We start from the raw sequence: 20,889 nt of genomic DNA on the forward strand, positions 1-20,889 counted from the left end.
GGTAGTCATGAACGACTTCAATTGAATTTTGCCATCTAGTGGTAAAAAAGGAGAGTTCTTCCAATCTAAGATTACCTGCTTTACATCTCACGATTCTACACTGACATATGAAAAAGGACTAACATCCCACAAACATTTTGGAAAACCAACAAGGCATGTTTGGATAGCAAAAATAGCTTTCTCCCCCTATTTAATTTCTCATGTATCCTTTGTTCAGGTCTTCCCTGGTCTCATGAAAAAGCTTGTTTAGGAAACAAAGCCTTAACTTTAGGAAGATGATTTGAGAATTAACGCCAGACCCTCAGCACTCAGGCTGAGACCTTTGAGCTGCTTACCAGGATGACCATAATCTCTTGCTCCAAGCTCTCTCTTGGCTCTGAACTGTTGCCTCTGGAGTTTTCTTTAGCTGCATAGCGACCTGGTGTATGTAACTCAGAGTTACCACTCCCAAGACACCCAACACCGGAGCTCCGTGCTTCAGGTTAGAGACACCATTGAGAGGTGGAAAGAGGCAGCTGAATAAAGTCTAAAAGAAGAGAAAAAAAAGAATGCTCTGAGTGTTTGCTTATTTCTATAATAATGTTTATTAAAGAATACACTTATAAGAGTTAAAAACTAATGAAAAAGATATGTTTGAAGAATAAAGAATAGATGTGCAAAAAAAGAAAGAAAAAAGGAACAATTAGAGACAAAGAAAAGAAAGAAAAATTAGAACAATTTGCTTTGACAGTCAGTAATTCAGATTCTTATAGACAGCATTAGTATAAATAAACCTATATTGTTCTGAACTGCCTGGACTTCCTGATTTCATAGACCTGACAATGGAAACATTTTAAAGCCAAAAACTAGTTGAGAAGCAACAGTTCAAACACCTCTCAAAATCATATCTTCTAAAACTGCACAATTGCTAGCATTTTTTCTTTTTCTTTTTTATTGAAAAAGTTTTAACAAACAAAAACATTTCCCCCCCTTTTCTCCCCCTCCCCTCAAAACCCCTTCCCCTCCCTCCCCGGCTTCCCAGGTCAATCACAAGGTATTGTTATACATAAACCAAACATAGAATAAAATTTTACCTTCTAATCCAATTAATCTCATCCAAGTCTTTTCATTTCCTAACTCCCCTAATTATTCAAAGGCAATCTGATATCTCTTAATTTGATATCTATTTTGTAAATAATCAATCCATTTTTTCCATTCAATTAAATATCTTTCGTGCGTATTATCTTTCAAAAAGGCTGAGATTTTAGCTATCTCAGCCAAGTTAGTAACTTTCAATATCCATTCTTCTATTGTAGGTAACTCTTTTTTCTTCCAATATTGTCCAATCAACAGCCTTGCAGCTGTTATTAAGTTCAAAATCAATTTAATCTCAGTCACTGTACAATCCGTTATAATTCCCAAAAGGAAAAATTGCAGCAGGAACTTTATCTTCTTCTTCAGGACATTTTGAATAATCCACCAAATTCTTATCCAAAAGGCCTTAATTTTCTTGCAAGTCCACCAAATATGAAAATATGTAGCATCATCACAGTCACCTCTCCAACATTTCGCTTGGATATCAGGATACATACATGATAATTTTTTGGGATCTAAGTGCCAACTATAAAACATCTTATAAAAATTTTCCCTTAAGATTTTGTGCTTGTGTAAACTTAACATTTCTAACCCAGATTTTCTCCCATGTTTCCAACATTATTGGTTCAATTGCTAGCATTTTTTCATCTATGCATATTTACAGATCCTCCTTGGGGGTGTTTTTGATTTTCCCCTATGGTTGCAAAACAGCAATGTTCCTATAACTTTTCTCTGACTCCTTGACTTCCACATCTGAAAAGGATACATGATGCTGCTCCTGATGTTTTCCTTTGGGACTGAAAAAAAAAAACTAGAATTAGGAAAGCTACTGGTGTTGGAGAAGGATTATGCAATGAAAGACAGGACATTCAATCATATCCCACATGGGTGTAGGAGATGACCAGGCTGAGCCTGAGGAAGGGGTCAAATACAGTTTCAAGTTCCTTCCTCCTCCTCACAAAAGAACTAAATCCAGCCCTCCTTGGATTACATTGACTTTTTATCTACCATTAATTTGCCTTAACCGTTAGTAGTTCAGATTCTTGTAGAGAGCTTTAGCATACATTAAACTTATATATTTATTTGAATTACCTGGACTACTGATTTCCTGCTCTTGACTGTGGAGCTCAGTGAATATCCACACCAGTGCACACAGAAACATCTGCAAAATTATTTAAAATTTAATTTTCTTAAAATTTAGTTCAAGTTTTAAATTATATTTGCTACCCACTTGACAAAGAAGTGCTAGTACTTCCTCCTCGTTTCTCATTCCATGACTTTGAAACAGCCAGTGGCTTCCATGGGACGGCACGAAGAGTAGTTTCGATTCCCCTTATCCCAGCTTCCCCTCTACCTTCCTGCAGCTCTCTCCCCCTCCACTGGCTATGGCAGACTGGCATCTGGCTAAACGTGGCTGGTATAGCACGGTGGCAATCCTGACAGTGGTCCTATCCTAACAACATTCACTTGCTGAATTTATAATGAACTTTTACGTTACCGTGGATAGGTAAAAAAATCTTCTTCTTCTTCCTAGTGTATTCCCACAAGTGCAGGGTCCGCTTTTTAGATCATTGAACACCACTTTGCATGGTCAGCTGTGTCTCCAGGGTACAGAACCGTGGCTTGCATATCTTTGTTGATGGTATCTTGCCATCTCTATTTTGGGCGCCCACAAGGTCACTGACCATTGACTTCTAGTTGGTAGGCAGTCTTGGCCACAGTGGAAGGTGCTGCTCTTAGGACATGTCCATACCAGTGGAACTGGCCTTCTTTCATCTTCTCTATAATTGGTGCCACAACAAAATGTTGCTGAATGGTGTCATCTTGTGATGTGGTCAAGAAAAGAGATGCCTGCTATCCAATGGAGCATTCACATTTCCATGGCATGGAGATAGATCCCTGTGTCAGTTTTGGAAGACAATTTTCTTTTTTGCTTCTTAACTGCCACATATTTTAGCTGGGGAAGTTGGGAGGGGGTTGTTGTTGGAGCGGTAGTAACATAATAACTCATAACAACATTCTGTATTCAAGGACTTTTGCCTGCATCTGATATAGACTGCCTGAAGATTGTATCCAGTTGAGTGTGAAGAGTTGATTGGACAATGTGATGAACTTCTGGGTTTGGGGCAGGGCTATGAACTGTCAGCTGGGTGTGGAAAATCTGGAAGCTTTCAGATTCGGGTTTTCCCAGATGTGCCAACATGACATCTCTAATAAATTGGAACTTTGAGAAACAGCAAGCCTCAGAGTTTTATTTCGTTGGTGGTGTTCCTTGGAACCCTGACACCCTGTTGTTGCTGCCCATTATTCAGTGCCATACAGTGGAACAGGGTGGATGGTTGTCTTGTAAATATTAGATTTAAGAAGGGGTTGGCATTCGTCTGTCACATAACACACCAACGCATCCAGGCTTCATTCACTCTTGCTCGCACCTCACCATTGCCTTGGAGTTGGGATCCCAGATACCGAAAAATGTCCACCTTCTTTAAGTTTTCTCTATTGATTTGAAGCATTCCAGGGGTGGTGACAGTCTCTAAATACTCAGTTTTCTTGATGTTGAGGAAGAGTCTCTCTTGAGAGAAGTATTCTCTCAAAGATCTTCATAGTGTGAGACAGAAGGCAGATTGGATGATAGTTGGCACAGTCAATTGGGTCACCCTTGTTCTTAAAAATGGGAACTGTTACACTTGTTGACCAATCAGTTGGTACATGGCCAGTATTCATTACAGCATTGAAGAACTCAGTCAGCCAACCTACAGGCAAGTAAAAACCATGACAGCTCAATTTAAAAACAAACCTTGGGTTTATGGAAGAGAGAAAATGCCCAGATAATAATATTGTGGCTTGGTATTGGCGCAGTTAGCTATTCTTTTAAAGTCCAGGAATACTCATTGACGAGATTAGCTGTCCTCTGCAAGGAGCGTTGCCTAGCAACCAGAATCAGGTGGTAAAAGACATTGGTCCTGCCTGTGCAGCGCATCTCTCAAGCCAGACATGTGGACAGTTTGCATTTGTTCTGCTACAGCTTTGTATCAGGTCTGGCTATTAAATTCTCTTGCCATCACCACATTCTCTAGCAGAAATAAGAAGGTTAGATAAGTAAATTGATCTTGGAGATTGAAGAAGAGGCACATATCAAGAGGTTCTCTCTAACAACCATCTGGAATCCGACCCTTGATACCCCCTGGTTTCTTCTTCTTCTTCCCATCTTTCAAGGCAATGCTACAAAAGAACAAGTTTCCTAGCCCTGATGGGTCCTTCCATATTTCCTGTATTTATTGGTGCTTTCACTGGAATAAAAGTCAGAGATTGTCACTTCACCAGCTTCCATTCTTTCCCTTTTCATACTCTACAACCAACAACAAAAAATACAGATAGTCCTCAATTTACAACCATTCAAAGTTACAATGGCACTGAAAAAAGTGACTTATCCAAGTGATCCTTGGACTTATAGCCCCACCATTATGTGATTAAAATTCAAGTGCTTGGAAACCAGCAGGTATTTATAATAGTTGCTGTTTCCCAGATCGCCTTTTGCGACCTTCCCATCTGGCTTCCAATAAGAAAAGTCATGACAGAAGGTGGATTTGCTTAAAGATTATATGATTCACTTAAGAGCACTGGCAAAAAAAGTCATAAATCAGATGTGATTCGCTTAACAACTGCCTTGCTTAACAATGGAAATTCTGATTCCAATTTTAAGGACTACCTGGTAAAACTGAAACATTAAAAGGTAAAATATATGGCTAATTGTCTTATAATCTGGGAAATAATTGATCATATTAGACATGCCCAATGTTTCCTTATACCCACCATGATTTTACAATAAATTGCAAGTGTTTAAAAACATTTCTAAAGACTTTTTTCTGTTAATAAGAACTCTCCCTCTTCCTTAGAAGGGCCAGAACAATTACAGACAGTCCTTGACGTACGACCACAATTGAGCCCAAAATTTCTGTTGCTAAATAAGACAGATGTTAAGTGCATCATTTTACAACCTTTCTTGCCACAGTTGTTAAGTGAATCATTACAGTTGTAAAATTAGTGACATAGTTATTAATTGAATCTAGCTTCCCCATTGATTTTACTTTTCAGAAGGTTGCAATAGGGGATGACATGACCCTGGGACACTGCAACCGTCATAAATATGAGGCACTTGCCAAGGATCTGAATATTGATCACATGACCATGGGGATGCTGCAACAGTCAAAAGTGTGAAAAACGGTCATAAGTTACTTTTTTTGATGTCATTGTAATTTCAAACAGTCACTAAACAGGTGTTTGTAAGTCTAGGACTACCTGTAGAAGGAGGAAGAAGTTAATTCAGAGTATGGCCCAATGGATCACTCAGCCTATGTGTGAGTTGATTCAGCTACAACTTCCAGGCTCAAATCTCTGGTCCCTCTCTTCAAAAATCATTGCTGGTTGAGTGTTATGTTCACAAAGGGAGTAAATGTTATTTTGGAAGGAGTGGATTTCAGTCCGTTTTGTCTTTTACTTTGGGCAATTGCAAAACCTGAAGTGAGAAGAACAATACTAAGTATCAAAGAGGTAGGGGACATGTGTTGATGAAGAATGTCATACTGAAACAATTTCTTACAAGGCAATTTGTGCATCTGTTTAAGAAAGTTTCCTTTAGTTTTGGAGATAAATCCTTTAATGATTTGCAAGAAGAGGAAGAAACTTTTGAGGACTGAAAATAGAGTCATGTGTTGGAACTGGGGGAAAAAGGAGGACAGAAACCAATTTGAAACAAGTTTGCTCAGTTGGTTCTCTAACTTTCAATTTGTTAAGCTGTCAGCTTTAGGGAAGATTTTTCCCTCTCTTCTTTCTCCCTTGCCTGCCTTTCTGGAGACAAAGAAGATCCCCAAATAAAACTGCAACTTTGAATCAAAAAGGAAAGCATGGAAAGTAAGGAATTAACTTAGCTTGCTTTTTTGGGGGTGGGGGGTGGGGGGAATGTCAAGAGTTTCAGTTATATTTATTAGCATTTGATTTCCTTACATTTTATTTGATTCAAATATCTGGTGGTTCTTTCCTCTCTTTGCATTTACTTTTCTGGAAAGATGTCTTTTAAATTGCCTTTATCGGCACGTTATGTTGACATTATTTGAAGTAAATAAATTTTTTAAAATAAAGAAGAAAACAATAAATAGATAAAGTAAGTAAGCAAGTAAGTAAATATGATGATGAAACTCAGCTCTACATCTCCATCCCTGGTGACTCAGGGAATGCTGCAGCCACCCTCTTGCAGTGCTTGGAGACTGGACAACAGGCTTCAACTGAATCCTGATGACTGTGGGTACGGAGACACTCAGGATCCAGAGATCTCTCTAATTTAGTTCATCTATCTATTTTACCTAACTTATCTACCTAATATATAGCAATAGCACTTAGATGTATAAACTGCTTCACAGTGCTTTAAAGCCCCCTCTAAGCAGTTTACAGAGTCAACATACTGCCCCAAACAGTCTGGTCCTCATTTTATCAACCTCGGAAGGATGGAAGACTGAGTTATCTTGAGCAGGTCAGGATCGAACTTCTAGCACTCGGCAAAGTTAGTCTGCAATACTGCATTCTAATCATTGCACCACTATAAGGAATATCTAATTATCTATTGTCTATCAGATCTATCTATTTTATCACTCAATCTATTTTACCTATCTGTAGCTAACTAGCTAACTGTCACAAAGAAGAGGGGAACAACCTATTCTCCAAAGCATCTAAGGACAAGACAAGAAGTAATAGATGGAATCTTATGAAAGAGAGATCCAACTTAGAACTAAGAAGAAATTTCCTGTCAGTGAGAACAATTAATCAGTGGAACCAGAGGTTGTAGGTGCTTCATCACTAGAGGCTTTTAAGAAGAGATTGGCTAGTCAGTTGTCTGGAATGGTGTGGGGTCTTCTGCTTGGGCAGGGTGTTGACTTAGAAGACCTCCAAGATTCCTTCCAACTTTGGTATTCTGTATTCTATATTGTATATTCTATCATCTCTATCTATCTATCTATCTATTTATCTATCTATCTATCTATCTGTCTGTCTGTCTGTCTTCTATCTATCTATCATCTATCAATCTAATATCTGTCTATCATATACAGTGGGGCAAAAAAGTATTTAGTCAGCCACCAATTGTGCAAGTTCTCACACTGAAAAAGATGAGAGAGGCCTGTAATTGTCATCATAGGTATACCTCAACTAGGAGAGACAACATGAGAAAACACATCCAGAAAATCACATTGTCTGATTTGTAATGAATTTATTTGCAAATTATGGTGGAAAATAAGTATTTGGTCACCTACAAACAAGCAAGATTTCTGGCTCTCACAGACCTGTAACTTCTACTTTAAGAGGCTCCTCTGTTCTCCACTCATTACCTGTATTAATGGTACCTGTTTGAACTTGTTATCAGTATAAAAGACACCTGTCCACAACCTCAAACAGTCACACTCCAAACTCCACTATGGTGAAGACCAAAGAGCTGTCGAAGGACACCAGAAACAAAATTGTAGACCTGCACCAGGCTGGGAAGACTGAATCTGCAATAGGCAAGCAGCTTGGTGTGAAGAAATCAACTGTGGGAGGAATAATTAGAAAATGGAAGACATACAAGACCACTGATAATCTCCCTCGATCTGGGGCTCCATGCAAGATCTCACCCCATGGGGTCAAAATGATCACAAGAACGGTGAGCAAATATCCCAGAACCACACGGGGGGACCTAGTGAATGACCTGCAGAGAGCTGGGACCAACGTAACAAAGGCTACCATCAGTAACACACTACACCGCCAGGGACTCAGATCCTGCAGTGCCAGACGTGTCCCCCTGCTTAAGCCAGTACATGTCCGGGCCCGTCTGAAGTTTGCTAGAGAGCATTTGGATGATCCAGAAGAGGATTGGGAGAATGTCATATGGTCATATGAAACCAAAGTAGAACTGTTTGGTAGAAACTCAACTCGTCGTGTTTGGAGGAGAGAGAATGCTGAGTTGCATCCAAAGAACACCATCCCTACTGTGAAGGATGGGAGTGGCAACATCATGCTGTGGGGCTGTTTCTCTGCAAAGGGACCAGGACGACTGATCCACGTAAAGGAAAGAATGAATGGGGCCATGTATCGTGAGATTTTGAGTGCAAACCTCCTTCCATCAGCAAGGGCATTGAAGATGAAACGTGGCTGGGTCTTTCAGCATGACAATGATCCTAAACACACCACCCGGGCAACGAAGGAGTGGCTCCGTAAGAAGCATTTCAAGGTCCTGGAGTGGCCTAGCCAGTCACCAGATCTCAACCCCATAGAAAACCTTTGGAGGGAGTTGAAAGTCCGTGTTGCCCAGCAACAGCCCCAAAACATCACTGCTCTCGAGGAGATCTGCATGGAGGAATGGGCCAACATACCAGTAACAGTGTGTGAAAACCTTGTGAAGACGTACAGAAAACGTTTGACCTCTGTCATTGCCAACAAAGGATATATAACAAAGTATTGAGATGAACTTTTGATATTGACCAAATACTTATTTTCCACCATAATTTGCAAATAAATTTGTTACAAATCACACAATGTGATTTTCTGGATGTGTTTTCTCATGTTGTCTCTCCTAGTTGAGGTATACCTATGATAACAATTACAGGCCTCTCTCATCTTTTTCAGTGGGAGAACTTGCACAACTGGTGGCTGACTAAATACTTTTTTGCCCCACTGTAGCTAAAATCCATCTAATCTATCTATTTGGAGCTCATACTAGATGAGGCCACCTCTTGCAGCTCCAATGAATAGGATTTATCTTGTCATGTGGCTGAATTCAGCCTTGATCATGCCACCAAGAAGAGTCAACATAAACAGTTCATCAACTGTTTTGATGAAAGTCACACAAAAAGCTGATGTGATAGGAGGCACTTGAAAGTTGCTGGGGTTGATCAGTCAGTGATTTACAACCATTTCTGGCATGTCCAGCTGTACTTTTGATATGGATCCAAGAAACATGATCTACAAGGGAAGTTGCAACCCAGCTTTCAGAAGGATCATTGAAATATATTAAGCCCCTGATTATTCTATTTCTCTTCTATAAAATGCAAGGAAGATGAACCTAACCACTATGCTTTGAAAATTATGGCTCATAGCATTGATATATCCAAATTTACTGGAGAAAAATAAGGGGTGTGCGTAAGAGCACAAAAGTGCCTACCGTTCCTGTCCTATTGTTCCCTTCATCATATCAAATTGATATAGTTGATGCATATTTTTTACATATATGTATATATTTTCTTCAAAATATGTTGTTTTATCTATGACAATTGTTTTTGTATACTGTTGTGACAAAAAGAAATAAAAAAAAAAGATAATTAGATATAAGGAATTGATAAATGATCAGGGAGAATTGAAAATGAAACAGGAATTAGAACAAGATATGGGTAGGGTGATAGATTGGTAAACATTCACACAAATTCAATCCAAAGTGGTAAGAGATAAAAAAAGGTATGAGGTACGAAAAGGACCACAAGAATTGGATAAAATCATTCACGGAGCAGAAATAAAATTAATTAGCAATATATACAAATATCTACTTAGATATAAAACAGAAGAAGTAGTAGTTAAGGATACCATGATTAGATGGGCAAAAAACTTTGGCTACAACGTAGAACTGGAGAAATGGGAAAAATTATGAGAGATAAATATTAAATTGACATTATCAACAACTTACAAGAAAAACCAGCTAAAAATGTTTTACAGATGGCATTTTACACCAATACAACTAGCTAAAATGTTTCCTAATAATTCGCCAAACTGCTGGAAATGTAAAAAAACTCCTAGAACATACTATGTTCTAAAAAATTTGGTCCAGAATCAGAAACTGGACAGAAGAAATAAGTAGACATAAGGTAGACTTGAAACCAGAGATGTTTTTACTTGGGATACTAACCAGAGCTTATAGTAAAGATATTCAGTATTTGATATTACACATAATTACGGCGACAAGGACTGCCTACGCACAGCTCTGGAAAAATGAAAAGATACCAAAAGAAGACAAAACAATCTTCTGGACTGTGCAGAGATGGATAAATTAACAAAAGAAATAAAGGAAAAGGAAGAGACAGAATATTATGAAATATGGACCAAATGGTATGAGTGGTTGGAGAATAGGAAAACTGAATAGGAAAAAAGGATGGAGAAGAGAAGAGAACAAATGTGTAAAATATTGTACATAAATGAAACTAGATTTAAAGGGACAATAAAGTCAAAGATAGTAAAAAAGAAGGGAAAAGGGGAATGTATAAGTAAAAAGCTGAAGGAACGAAACCGTCATGTAATAAGAAAACACAGATTATGTGTTTATGTTATGTATGTTTTTGTTGTGTTGTGTCTTGTAATAAAACCAATAAAAACTTAAAAAAAATATGGTTCCTGACTTACTATGTTGGGTAATCCCAAAGAATGGTGTCCCATGTATGTATAAAGGGTTGGGGGTTTTGTAAAAATAAAACTTTTTTATGAAAAAAAAAAAGGTTGGGGTTTTAATCATACCAATGGCAGCTACTATTTTGACACTGATGACCTGTCCCCTGTTGTGGGTGGGGGGGGGGAATGCTTTATTTTATTTTTTATTTTTTTATTATTTTAAAATGTTTTTTTAATTTTTTAACAGTAATATATGTTTTGAACTGGAAGCAGGCCAGAGTTATTTACTGAGATGAGCGGCTATAGAAATCAAACAAACAACAAATAAATAAATAAAGTTGGAGATGAGAATGTTCTGTCTGCTGATGAACTACTGATCAAAAGAAGAGTCAGAAATTGAATAAATTAATAAAATGCACACTGTAAAGGAGGCATCCCACAGGGATGTCAATAAGGTTCCATGAAAATCCACAATACCGAGATAAATTACAGTGATTGCCCTTAATAAAGTATGTTTACGAAAGTCCCAATTCTGATCTGGGCTCCTTTCACCTCCTGTCAAGATGTGACCAGAGGTTCTCACAGGGAGGCAGGACCGTCAATGTAGTGACTGCAAGACAGATATTATCCTGCAGTACAGTGCAACTGGTCTTCAACTTACAACCACAATTGAGCCCAAAATTTCTCTTGCTATGTGAGACAGTTGTTAAGCGAACTTTGCCCCGTTTTACAACCTTTCTTACCACAGTTGTTACATGAATCACTGCAGTGGCTAAGTTAGTACCGGTTGTTAAGTGAATCTGACTTCTCCACTTTGTTAGAAAGTCACAATGTCATGTTCCGGCATCCCGCGTAAGAAAAGCCAGCAACACAGATTGATGTTAGAATTGTTTATCTGGAAACACGGATCTGGCATGAAGCGACCATCCAAAAGGAATTAAAGTTTGTGCTACCATGGTTAGTTCACCCACTTCTTATATTGTGCTCCACCTCCCTTGGGTATACACCCCTCCCCTCCTACCTTGCTGCTAATACGGCCGCTGCAGTCTGGCCATGACCCTAGCGGCCCATCTCGGCTTATCCCGCTCAGTTTCCTGCTTCCACCCATGATCCAACGATCAGCTGTTTCTCTCCATGAGCAGCCAGGTACAATCTGGGCCTTGCTAGCCAGGCGGCAGCCCCAGGAGCAATGTGATATGGGCCGTGGGCATGTGTCTGGAACAACAACTCAGGTGGCAGCAGCCCCTTCCCATCAGGATGGCAGGGCGGCGTGGCCGTTGATGCCCGTGCACGAGCGTCCTAGCTGTCCACTCCTCCCCCACTCAAATGGTGGCCCTGGACCGTGATCACATGACCCCAAGACACTCTGACCATCATAAATATCAGCCAATTGCCAAGAGGCCAATTTTTGATCCCGTTGACCATGGAGCTGCTGCAATGGTCATATATGTGAACAAAGGATGTAAGTCACCTTTTTCAGTGCCGTTGTAACTTCAAACAATCATTGAATGGAAGGCTGTAAGACAAGGACTATCTGTAGCAAAGATTCACATGCAATTTCTGGCAATGTGAATAAGATTATGAGATGGATAATTCCATTCTTTTGTTTAGTTCACAGATTACCTTGGAATCTTGAGTGGTCAAGCCAAGGCTGTTGTGAGAATAATCTGGGAAAGGAAAACAAGCACATCATTTTGGGTTCTTTTGGGAGCAAAACAGGAAAATGGGGACAAACACACCGGGCAAAAGGTCATGAGAACTCTCCTGAGTCAATTTCTCATGGCTATATATAGGGATCCCTCCTTTAAATAAAACACTCTTGCTCATCCACAATATCCCAATTTTTATGGTTTGGATATAAAGACATATTCATAATAAAATCATATGTTGTTTTCCCCCAAATGACTCAGTTACACAAAGAAAGGACTACTGTTGTTGAATTCACCACTGTCTCATTCCCATGATTCCAGAAAACAAATTTTGGGGTGTGACAGATGTTTTGAGCTTACATTTTCTGGATTGATGCAGAGGTCACCACAGTAATCACAGGACAGCTATTTCATCTGAACTGACCCAACATAAAACATACAGTAGAATCACATGGCTGGAAGGGAGCTTGGGAGTCTTCTAGTCCAACCCTCTGCTCAAGGCAGGAGACCTTATTCCATCCCAGACAAATGGTTATCCAGTCTATTTTTGAAAGCCTCTAGTGATGGAGCATCCACAACTCCAGGAGGCAAGCTATTCCATAGTTCTCACTGTCAGAAAATTTCTCCTTAGTTCTAGGTTGGATCTCTTTTTAACAAGCTTCCATCCATTATTTCTTGTCTTGTCCTCTGGTGCCCTGGTTGCCACTTACTAATATTTTTGATTGGCTTGACAGCATCACCTAATAACCATGGTTTCACTTGTTTGTGGGAATGGACTGAAGAGTGCAGCAAAACTCAGGAAGCTCCCTGACTTTTTTAAATAGAAGTTCAGCACTACAGCTGCTGCACCAAAGTGGTTCTGATAAATTCCTGTTGGCGGAACCATCTTCATGTCAGTTCAATTGCTTATCTCTCCATTAATGGAGAACCACAGACTGGACAACTGGCATATAAAGGTATCTCAGCTCACAGAAGGAGGTGTAGGAAGCGTTTCAGAATAGACTCTCCCTAGTTTTCCAGAAATTAAAAAAGGGAAGGAAAGAATAAATACTTTCAGTCTTATAAGATTCTGTTCATGTGAACTTACAATAGAATTAGTGTTCATGATACAACTCTCTCTCTCTCCCTCCCTCTCTCTCCCTTTCCTATCTTTCATTCTTTTTCTTTTAGAAGGGGCATTGGTCCTACCTGATATGCCCCTTCTCATTGAGTGGAGACAGCATCCAGGAATGGGTTGTCTCATCTGCTAGCCAATAGGACTGAGTCTGTCAAAGCTGCGAGGACACGCCTACACCAATGGTCCCCACCTTTTGGCAAAGGCATAGAGACAGACTCAACGTGCCATGGTCAGAAGTTCTCCGTCAGATTGCCTTCGATCGATACTCAAGAAAGGAAAAACCCTTATAATCCATTTGATTATAAACACTTAACAAGGTAATAAAACAGCTAAGTACTCTACTAAGTAATACAACACTTAAACAACAGTGGAGAAGACGAGCGGAGCTGACACTCCCCCTGATACACCGAGGACCAGCCGGTCAATAGCGTGGGGCTAGATGCTGTCTCCACTCAACGAGAAGGCATGTATCAGGTAGAACCAAGGCCCCTTCTCTATTGCAGTGGAGACATCATCCAGGAATGGGACATACCAAAGCGATCGTGTCCTTACAGGTGGGTTGCAGCCTGGTCCGAGGTCCCCTCATCCGCATGCACTCTCTGAAGGACCCGCCTGCCAAAGGCCACCTCAGCCGAGGCATAGCTGTCCAATTTATAGTGCTTGATGAAAGGGGATGAGGAGGACCATGTAGCTGCATGGCAAACCTCTTCAAGAGAGGCTTGCATTGCCCACGCCACACTTTTGAGTGTGGTGTGATACTCGTGGGCAATGGATGGGCCTGTATCTCATATGATTGCAAATCCAGTGGCCCAGGATCGATGGAGTGACCTTGGTTCCTAAGGAGGCTGGCTGGAGTGACACAAAGAGTGACTCCGTCTTCCTGAAGGGGAAGTCCTCTTGATATAAATTCGGAGTGCCCTCCTCATGTCTAGCATGTGCCACTTCTTTTCCAGGGCATGCACTGGATTGGGGCAGAAGTCATGCAAGATAAGCTCTTGGACCCTGTGGAACCATGAGTTCATCTTCGGTATGAAGGAAGGGTCCAGACGCAATACCACCCTGTTAGGGTGGAAGACACAAAGATTGCTGGCAACTCAGATATCCGTTGAGCCGATGTAATGGCTACCAGGAAAGCTACCTTGCAGGTTAGGAAGCACAGTGTGGTCACTCTCAGTAGTTTGAATGGGGCCTCGGTTAGCACCTGCAATACCTTAGTGAGGTCCCAAGTAGGGTATCAATGAACCACTGGAGGCCCAAGGTTTGTTGCACCCCTAATGAACCTGCAGACGGTCAGGTGCTGAGCCAGGGTGTCCAGCCCCCTGCAAGTAAGGACCAATGACAGGGAAGCCACCTGGTGACGGATCATGTTGGGCAAAAGCCCCACCTGAAAAAATTCATGTATCTGGGGCACGGAGACAGATGTTGGGTCCAAGTGGAGCACCAGGAGCAAAATGCCTTCTAAGTAGCATCATAGATTCTGTTTGTGGAAGCTCTCCTTGAGGCTTGAATGGTATCTATCACCCTGGAGAAGTAACTGTCCTGGTTCAGAGACCTCCACTCAAATGCCAGGTGGTCAATTGGAGCCACTCTGGGTCTGAGTGGACCAAGGCCCCTTGGCTGAGGGAGACTCTGCCTGGCAGTATCCTCCAAGGACTGGCCAACAAGAGGGCAACTAAGTCAGGAAACCAAAGTCGCCGGGGCCAGTGCGGAGCCAGAAGGAGCACCTCCACCCATTCTGCCAAAATCTTTCTTACCACCTTTGGGATGAGGGGAAGGGGAGGGAGACATAGAGGAGTCCTGCCAACCAAGGGCTGCAAATCACATCAACCCCTTCCATTCCCGGAACCACAAACCTCACAAAAAATCTTGTCAGTTGGGCGTTGTCTGGAGTTGTGAAGAGGTTCACGGCCAGCTGTCTGAAGCACTCTGTCAGCTCCCGAAATAAAGCCGAATGCAGGCACCATTTTGCATGATCAACTGTGGCCCTGCTGAGCCAATCTGCCTGTACATTCATGGCCCCTGAAATGTGTTCTGCCCATAATGACAAATGGAGCCTCTCTTCCCAGAAGCACAGACTCTCAGCCTCTCTCATAAGGGACCTGGATTTGGTTCCTCCCTGCCTGTTAATATGCGCTTCAGTAGCTACATTGTCAGTTAGAATCAAGACATGCCTATCCGACACTATGTTCTGGAACTGCCGAAGGGCCAGATGGACTACCCTGAGTTTCAACCAGTTTATGTCGTGGCTCAGGTCTGCCTGTGACCACCACCCTTGGGCCATTCTATATTGAAGATCTGTCTCCTTCAAGAGACAGGCATCACTCGTAACCGTCAGATGCTCTGGCTATTTGAAGAACATACCCTAAGTGATTGGTGGGGGAGCCCACCATTTCAGGGAACAGATCACCTCTGGTGGCAACCTAACTTTGGATGGGGAAGTGCTCCTGCCTGCCCTCTGATGAGGGAGGAGGAGCCACTGGAGAGACCTGGTGTGCAAGAGTGCCCAAGCACGATCTAAATGCAGGACACCATCTTACCCAGTAGTTGTGAAAGTGTGGCTAGAGGCACCATACGGTCTCTCCTGATCTGGCCCACCAATTCCTTTATGCTTGCCTGGCGCTCCTGGGAGAGGTGAACTTTGCACACCAGGGTGTCAATCTCCACTCCTAAATGTAGTAACCAGTTAGTTGGTGATAAATGGCTCTTGGTGGTGTTAATAGAAAACCCGTGTTTCTGAAGCACCTGGATGGTGATTCTGAGATCCTTCCACATCTGGGGTTCAAAGGCGGACTTGATCAGAATATCATCCAGGTAGCACTGTACCCATATGGGGAGAGCCGGTAGGTGCCATGGCAGCTAGCAACTTTGTGAATGCCCTGGGTGCTGAAGACAGGCCACATGGCAGTGCTGTATAATGATAGTGATGGCCTGCATAAAAAAACTTTAGATGTTGCCTATGGCACAGTTAAAATAGGGACATGGAGATAAGCCTCTGTGTGATCAATAGAAGTGAGGAAGTCGCCCTCTCTGATGCTGTCCAAGATGGATTGAAGTGAATGCATTTTGAACCGCTTGTAGATGATAAAACGGTTCAGCCTCTTCAGGTCCAGAATTGCCTTGGACCCCATGGCCCCACCAAAGGGTTTCAAAATTACAAAGAGAATGGAATAGAATCCCATCCCCTGCTGGTCCTCAGGAACCAGTTGGATTGTATGGATCTCCAACAGATGCTGAGTAGCGGTTTCCATGAGTCCCCATTTGTCCTTGTTCCCTGAAATGGGACAGGGAATGAAAAACCTTAGGGGTGTGGAGAGGAACTCCAAGGAGAGGCCGGACCAGACCATCTCCCGAACCCATGCATCCGTACTAATGCTCTCCCATTGCCTGGCAAACTTGGCTAGGCATCCCCCAATGGGAGAGTCGGGGTGGTAATTACTTCTGGCGTCCGAAAGAATGGTCTCTCCCCCTCGAAAGTGCCGTTTAGGGGGAAACTGCTTATACCTACCTGCCCTATCCTGCTGCTGGTCCTGCCTCTACATAAAGGGACACTGCAGTCGCTGTGGTCCAAACCTGCTATCTGACCCTTTAAAGAACTGGTGATGGAAGTAAGGTTATGGATGGAAGTCTGCCTGCCAGGAAGGGGATGGGAGGACCTTACGTTTGTCCCATGATTCCACCCGTATTGGATCCAAGGAATCTCCAAATAACTGCTCCCCCGAGAATGGGGCAGAGGCCAGTCTCCACTTATGTTTGGCATCCGCCTGCCACTGGCGGAACCACAGGAGTTGCCTGGAAGCCACTGTAGAGACGATGGTCTTAGAGACGAACTGTGCCATGTTGAATGTAGTGTCCACAGAAAATTCCATGGCAGCTGACAATTTGTTCAGGTCCTGATGAGACTGTACATCAGTCACAGGAATTCTGTCCTGCCGTTGCCTCAACCAAATTAATGACACCCTATTAAAGAAGGAGACCGCTGTTGCAGCTTTCACAGCCCAAGCAGCAGCCTGGTGGGGCTTCCTTAGTGACTGCTCCACCTGTCTGGCCAGAGGCTATCCTCTGGCAAATCTGACATTATGGAGGGCGCATCCACCGCAGGCACCTGAAATGCCCTGGACAAGTCTCAGCCCACATTGTAGACCCTTTTGTCCAGTGAGCTGGGGTTTGCTCCCGCCCCTGGAGAGGCCCACTGCCTTTGCACCATGTCCAAAAATAACTTGGGTGAAAGCACCACCTTGGCCTCTGCCGTTGGTTCTGAAAACAGCAATCCCATAGGTTCTGCTGTATCTGGAGGTAGCTCTGGAGTTGGCAAATGGCCAGCTAGGTGTGCAGTGTGCCTAGCCTTGTACAGCAAGGATTTGAACAAGGCTGGCTGGAAAAGGCTGGTCAGGTTTTAAGCCCTCATCCTCCAATAGTTCTAACTCTCTGGGCATGTCCTCCCCTGAGAGAGAATGATTGGAGGACGCCAGGGAGTCTGGACTCTGTGTGTCCAAAAATTCCCCAAGAGCATGGGTCAACAGAGGGAAATCTAGAGACAAGGGATGGTCAGATATAACTAAAGCAGCTCTCTGCTGTAAGCCAGCTGCTATCCCCTTTTGTATAGCCTCTGATATTAAGGCTTCCATGCCAGAAAGAAATTGAAATTACTGGGCTTTCAATGAGTGGATTCTTGCTGCAGTCAGGGTAAAGGTTGCTTCCTTAGATGAAGCCCTTTGCCTTGAAGGATGTTGCCAGGCAGAAGAGGTAGAGAAGGGGTCTGAATGTGAACCAAACTATGACTCACTGTTGCTGGGCAGAATGGCTTCAGCTGCCGAATGTTGCTCTCCAGCACCATCTGGAGATAGAGCCTGTGGAGGCCTGCTGTCAAATGCCTCAATTTTCCCCAACGGTTGTCCCACCCTGGCCACTTCCCGATCGATGGCCTTCTGGCGCCTTGCTGCCTCTCATTCTGCCACCTTGGTAGGTCTAGCCATGACCCTGGAGCTCTTTAAGAGCTTTGCCGTTGCCTTCTGGCTTGCGGGCCTCGATTCCAAGGCCCCAGAAGCCATTCCACCTCTCCTTGCCCTGTCCAGGCTCTGCCTTGTCAAAGCAGCTTCTCCGCTTAAAGCGGCAGCTGCAGCTTCCATTTTAAAGATCCTGCTGTGCAGACACGCCTCAAGGGCTCCGTTACGAAAGGAATGGCGGCTGGCGGTAGTCCACAAGTATGCCTGGTGACCGGGCAGGAACTCGATCTTTGGGGCTCATTCCAGGGGGCGGTGGCTGTCTAATGACAGTCTAAGGCTTACCTGTCAGCCATCCACCCTCTGTAAGTGGCAAAGCGCCGTAGCTCTCGCTGATCTCTGAAGCGTGGGAGCTTGTGTTTAGCTCCACAAATGCCCCAGCTGGCTCTGTGAGCAGTGTCAAATCCTTTCAGCCTGCATTCCAGTGGTGTGCTGGGAACGCTACTATGCCCCCCCAACACTGCCACTGACCTTCAGAGCCGGATGTTCTAACGGTCACTGATAGGAACTGCAATGGCTTAACCTCCCACATAGCCTAACACGGACTACTTTAGGACAGACGTCCCGAGTCCAGGAGGGTCCTCTTCTATCTTCAAGTGAGATGGGTACTTCTCAAGTTTAGCACATACTCGCCTGAGGTGTCTTCACACTTGTCCTGGCCAGGATTCAGTTCAGACCTCCTTTCCTTTTCTCAAGGGTTCTTGGACTGGCTCCGTCGGCCCCGCAGAGATGTCACTACCGTCTCCCGGAGGGTCGATTCCCCGTGGCACCTGAAGAATGTTCAGGAGTGGCCTCTCGCCAGGTCCAAGGGATCAAGCCGCCCTCAGCAAAAGATCGCCTTGCCCTTGAGTCCCATCTGGGGTGCCACTGAAACTGTTGTAGAAAGATAGGACTCAAGCCAGCTTTTCAGGGAAGAAAAGGTTTATTGTGCAGGTTCAGTAAGCAATGCAAAATGTCTGAACCCCGAAGGGTATACAGAGAGACATATTTATACCCTGTTTTACGTATACATTTCCTGAGTAAGCACATTTCCATATATGGTTACATTCTAAACATCAGTATTTTGAGGAACTGGAAAAGTACTAGACAGACAGTTTAGGGAGGTTGCCATAATATGTGCAGATAAGATAACAGGGTGTGGCTATTATGGTCAGCATGTTTTGGGTGTACACAGTGGCTTGCTAATACAGCAGTTTTTCTAACTAGCAGAACTATCTTGACCAAAGATTGAGGCCTAGTGATCAGAACCAGAGCCCAGGCCTACTTTAATACAGATATAATTCATAGGATTGAGATCCTGTGGGACTTCCATATTCAGACAGATAGATAGCGCAATGCATATTATTGCAAAAAAATAATAACAAAATTATCACCAGTCAGTTGCAAAAGGCAGCCTTATTTGGAATGATACCTTTGATATCATCAGTCTGGCTGATTGTGCAACTAACTATAATAATAATAAAAATTCCCAACCCCTTATATGAATTTTATATATACATAAGGTTGAGCTTAATTTGAAGGAGACTTTACCTTTTTAATGCATTTGAATAATCAATTTTTATGACCATTTGGACATGAAGAAACAGTAATTATGTTGATGAAAATTGGTCTTCTTCTAAGAGATGATGTATAATGAGAAAATGTATTAAAAAAATGGGAAAACATCAAAACCCCAATAAGTTTTAGGTTAGTAGATGGTAATTTAAGTCTAGACAATTTAACTGAAGTATTAATATTAACAGTGTGTTAAAAGATATTGTGAATTTAATATATTAAGGATTAGAAATGGTGGGGACTTTGAGATATACTCCCGTGATGGATTGAATATTGTTAATAATTGGTGTTATTTGTAATCCTATACATTTGGAATATTGATGTTATGGTGGAATAATGAGTGATTTTTAAAATATTGAATGATAACATTTACTAATGAATAATAAACACAGGGTACGAAGAAATGTTATTTAGGCTTAAATGAGGGGAAATGTAAAAGGAATATGAAATGAGACTAGTATTTTTTGAAGTTGGAAGATTAGAATTCTACATACTATTTGTATTATTATTGTTAACGACCTGACCCAATAAATGCACTGTCCACAAAATATGTATGTTTATATTGGGGAAAAATATATAATAAAAAAAGAAAACTGGTCTTCTTCTGGCTTATTTTGTGGTCAGTTTACAGGGCATGGTCACTTCAAATGGTCACTTTGAACAGTCACTAAACGAATGGTTATAAATCAAGGACTACTTGTAACTGATCACTCATGGAATTCAAAGATCCTGTTGAATGGATGTGTTTATGTAAGCTGGGTTTTTGTTGCTAGGGTTCTACTGTAATGTATAGAGTGGGATAGAAGATAGAATTACAGAGTTGGAAAGGACCTTGGAGGTCTTCTAGTCCAACTCCCTGCTTAAGCAGGAGACCCTATATCATTTCAGACAAGTGTCTGTCCAGTCTCTTTTTAAAAATCTCCAGTGAAGCACCCACAACTTCTGAAGGCAAGCTGCTCCCCTGTTTAATTGTTGTCACTGTTAGGAAGTTTATCCTTAATTCTAAGCTGCTTCTCTCCTTCTCTTCTCAAACCTCTTTAACACATTCTTCGGCTCAGTCTTTGTTAACAGTAATGGCTCATACCCGACATTCCCCATT

General features: G+C 42.3%; 1 protein-coding gene across 3 annotated transcripts in view; it reads right to left on the bottom strand.

Moving 5' to 3' along the window:
- DCX (doublecortin) overlaps nt 1-20,889 on the bottom strand; it is a 224,278-nt gene that overhangs the window by 192,506 nt on the left and 10,883 nt on the right. For 2 of the 3 annotated variants that reach the window (XM_058197009.1, XM_058197007.1), the window contains exon 1: nt 336-512. In XM_058197009.1, the coding sequence (XP_058052992.1) occupies nt 336-347 (12 nt within the window). In that variant the 5' untranslated portion in view covers nt 348-512. Of the gene's footprint in view, nt 1-335; nt 527-20,889 lie in introns of those variants that run through there. The other variant, XM_058197005.1, reaches the window with a different exon arrangement.

Source organism: Ahaetulla prasina, chromosome 11, assembly GCF_028640845.1.
Source record: "Ahaetulla prasina isolate Xishuangbanna chromosome 11, ASM2864084v1, whole genome shotgun sequence".
NCBI lineage: Eukaryota > Metazoa > Chordata > Lepidosauria > Squamata > Colubridae > Ahaetulla > Ahaetulla prasina.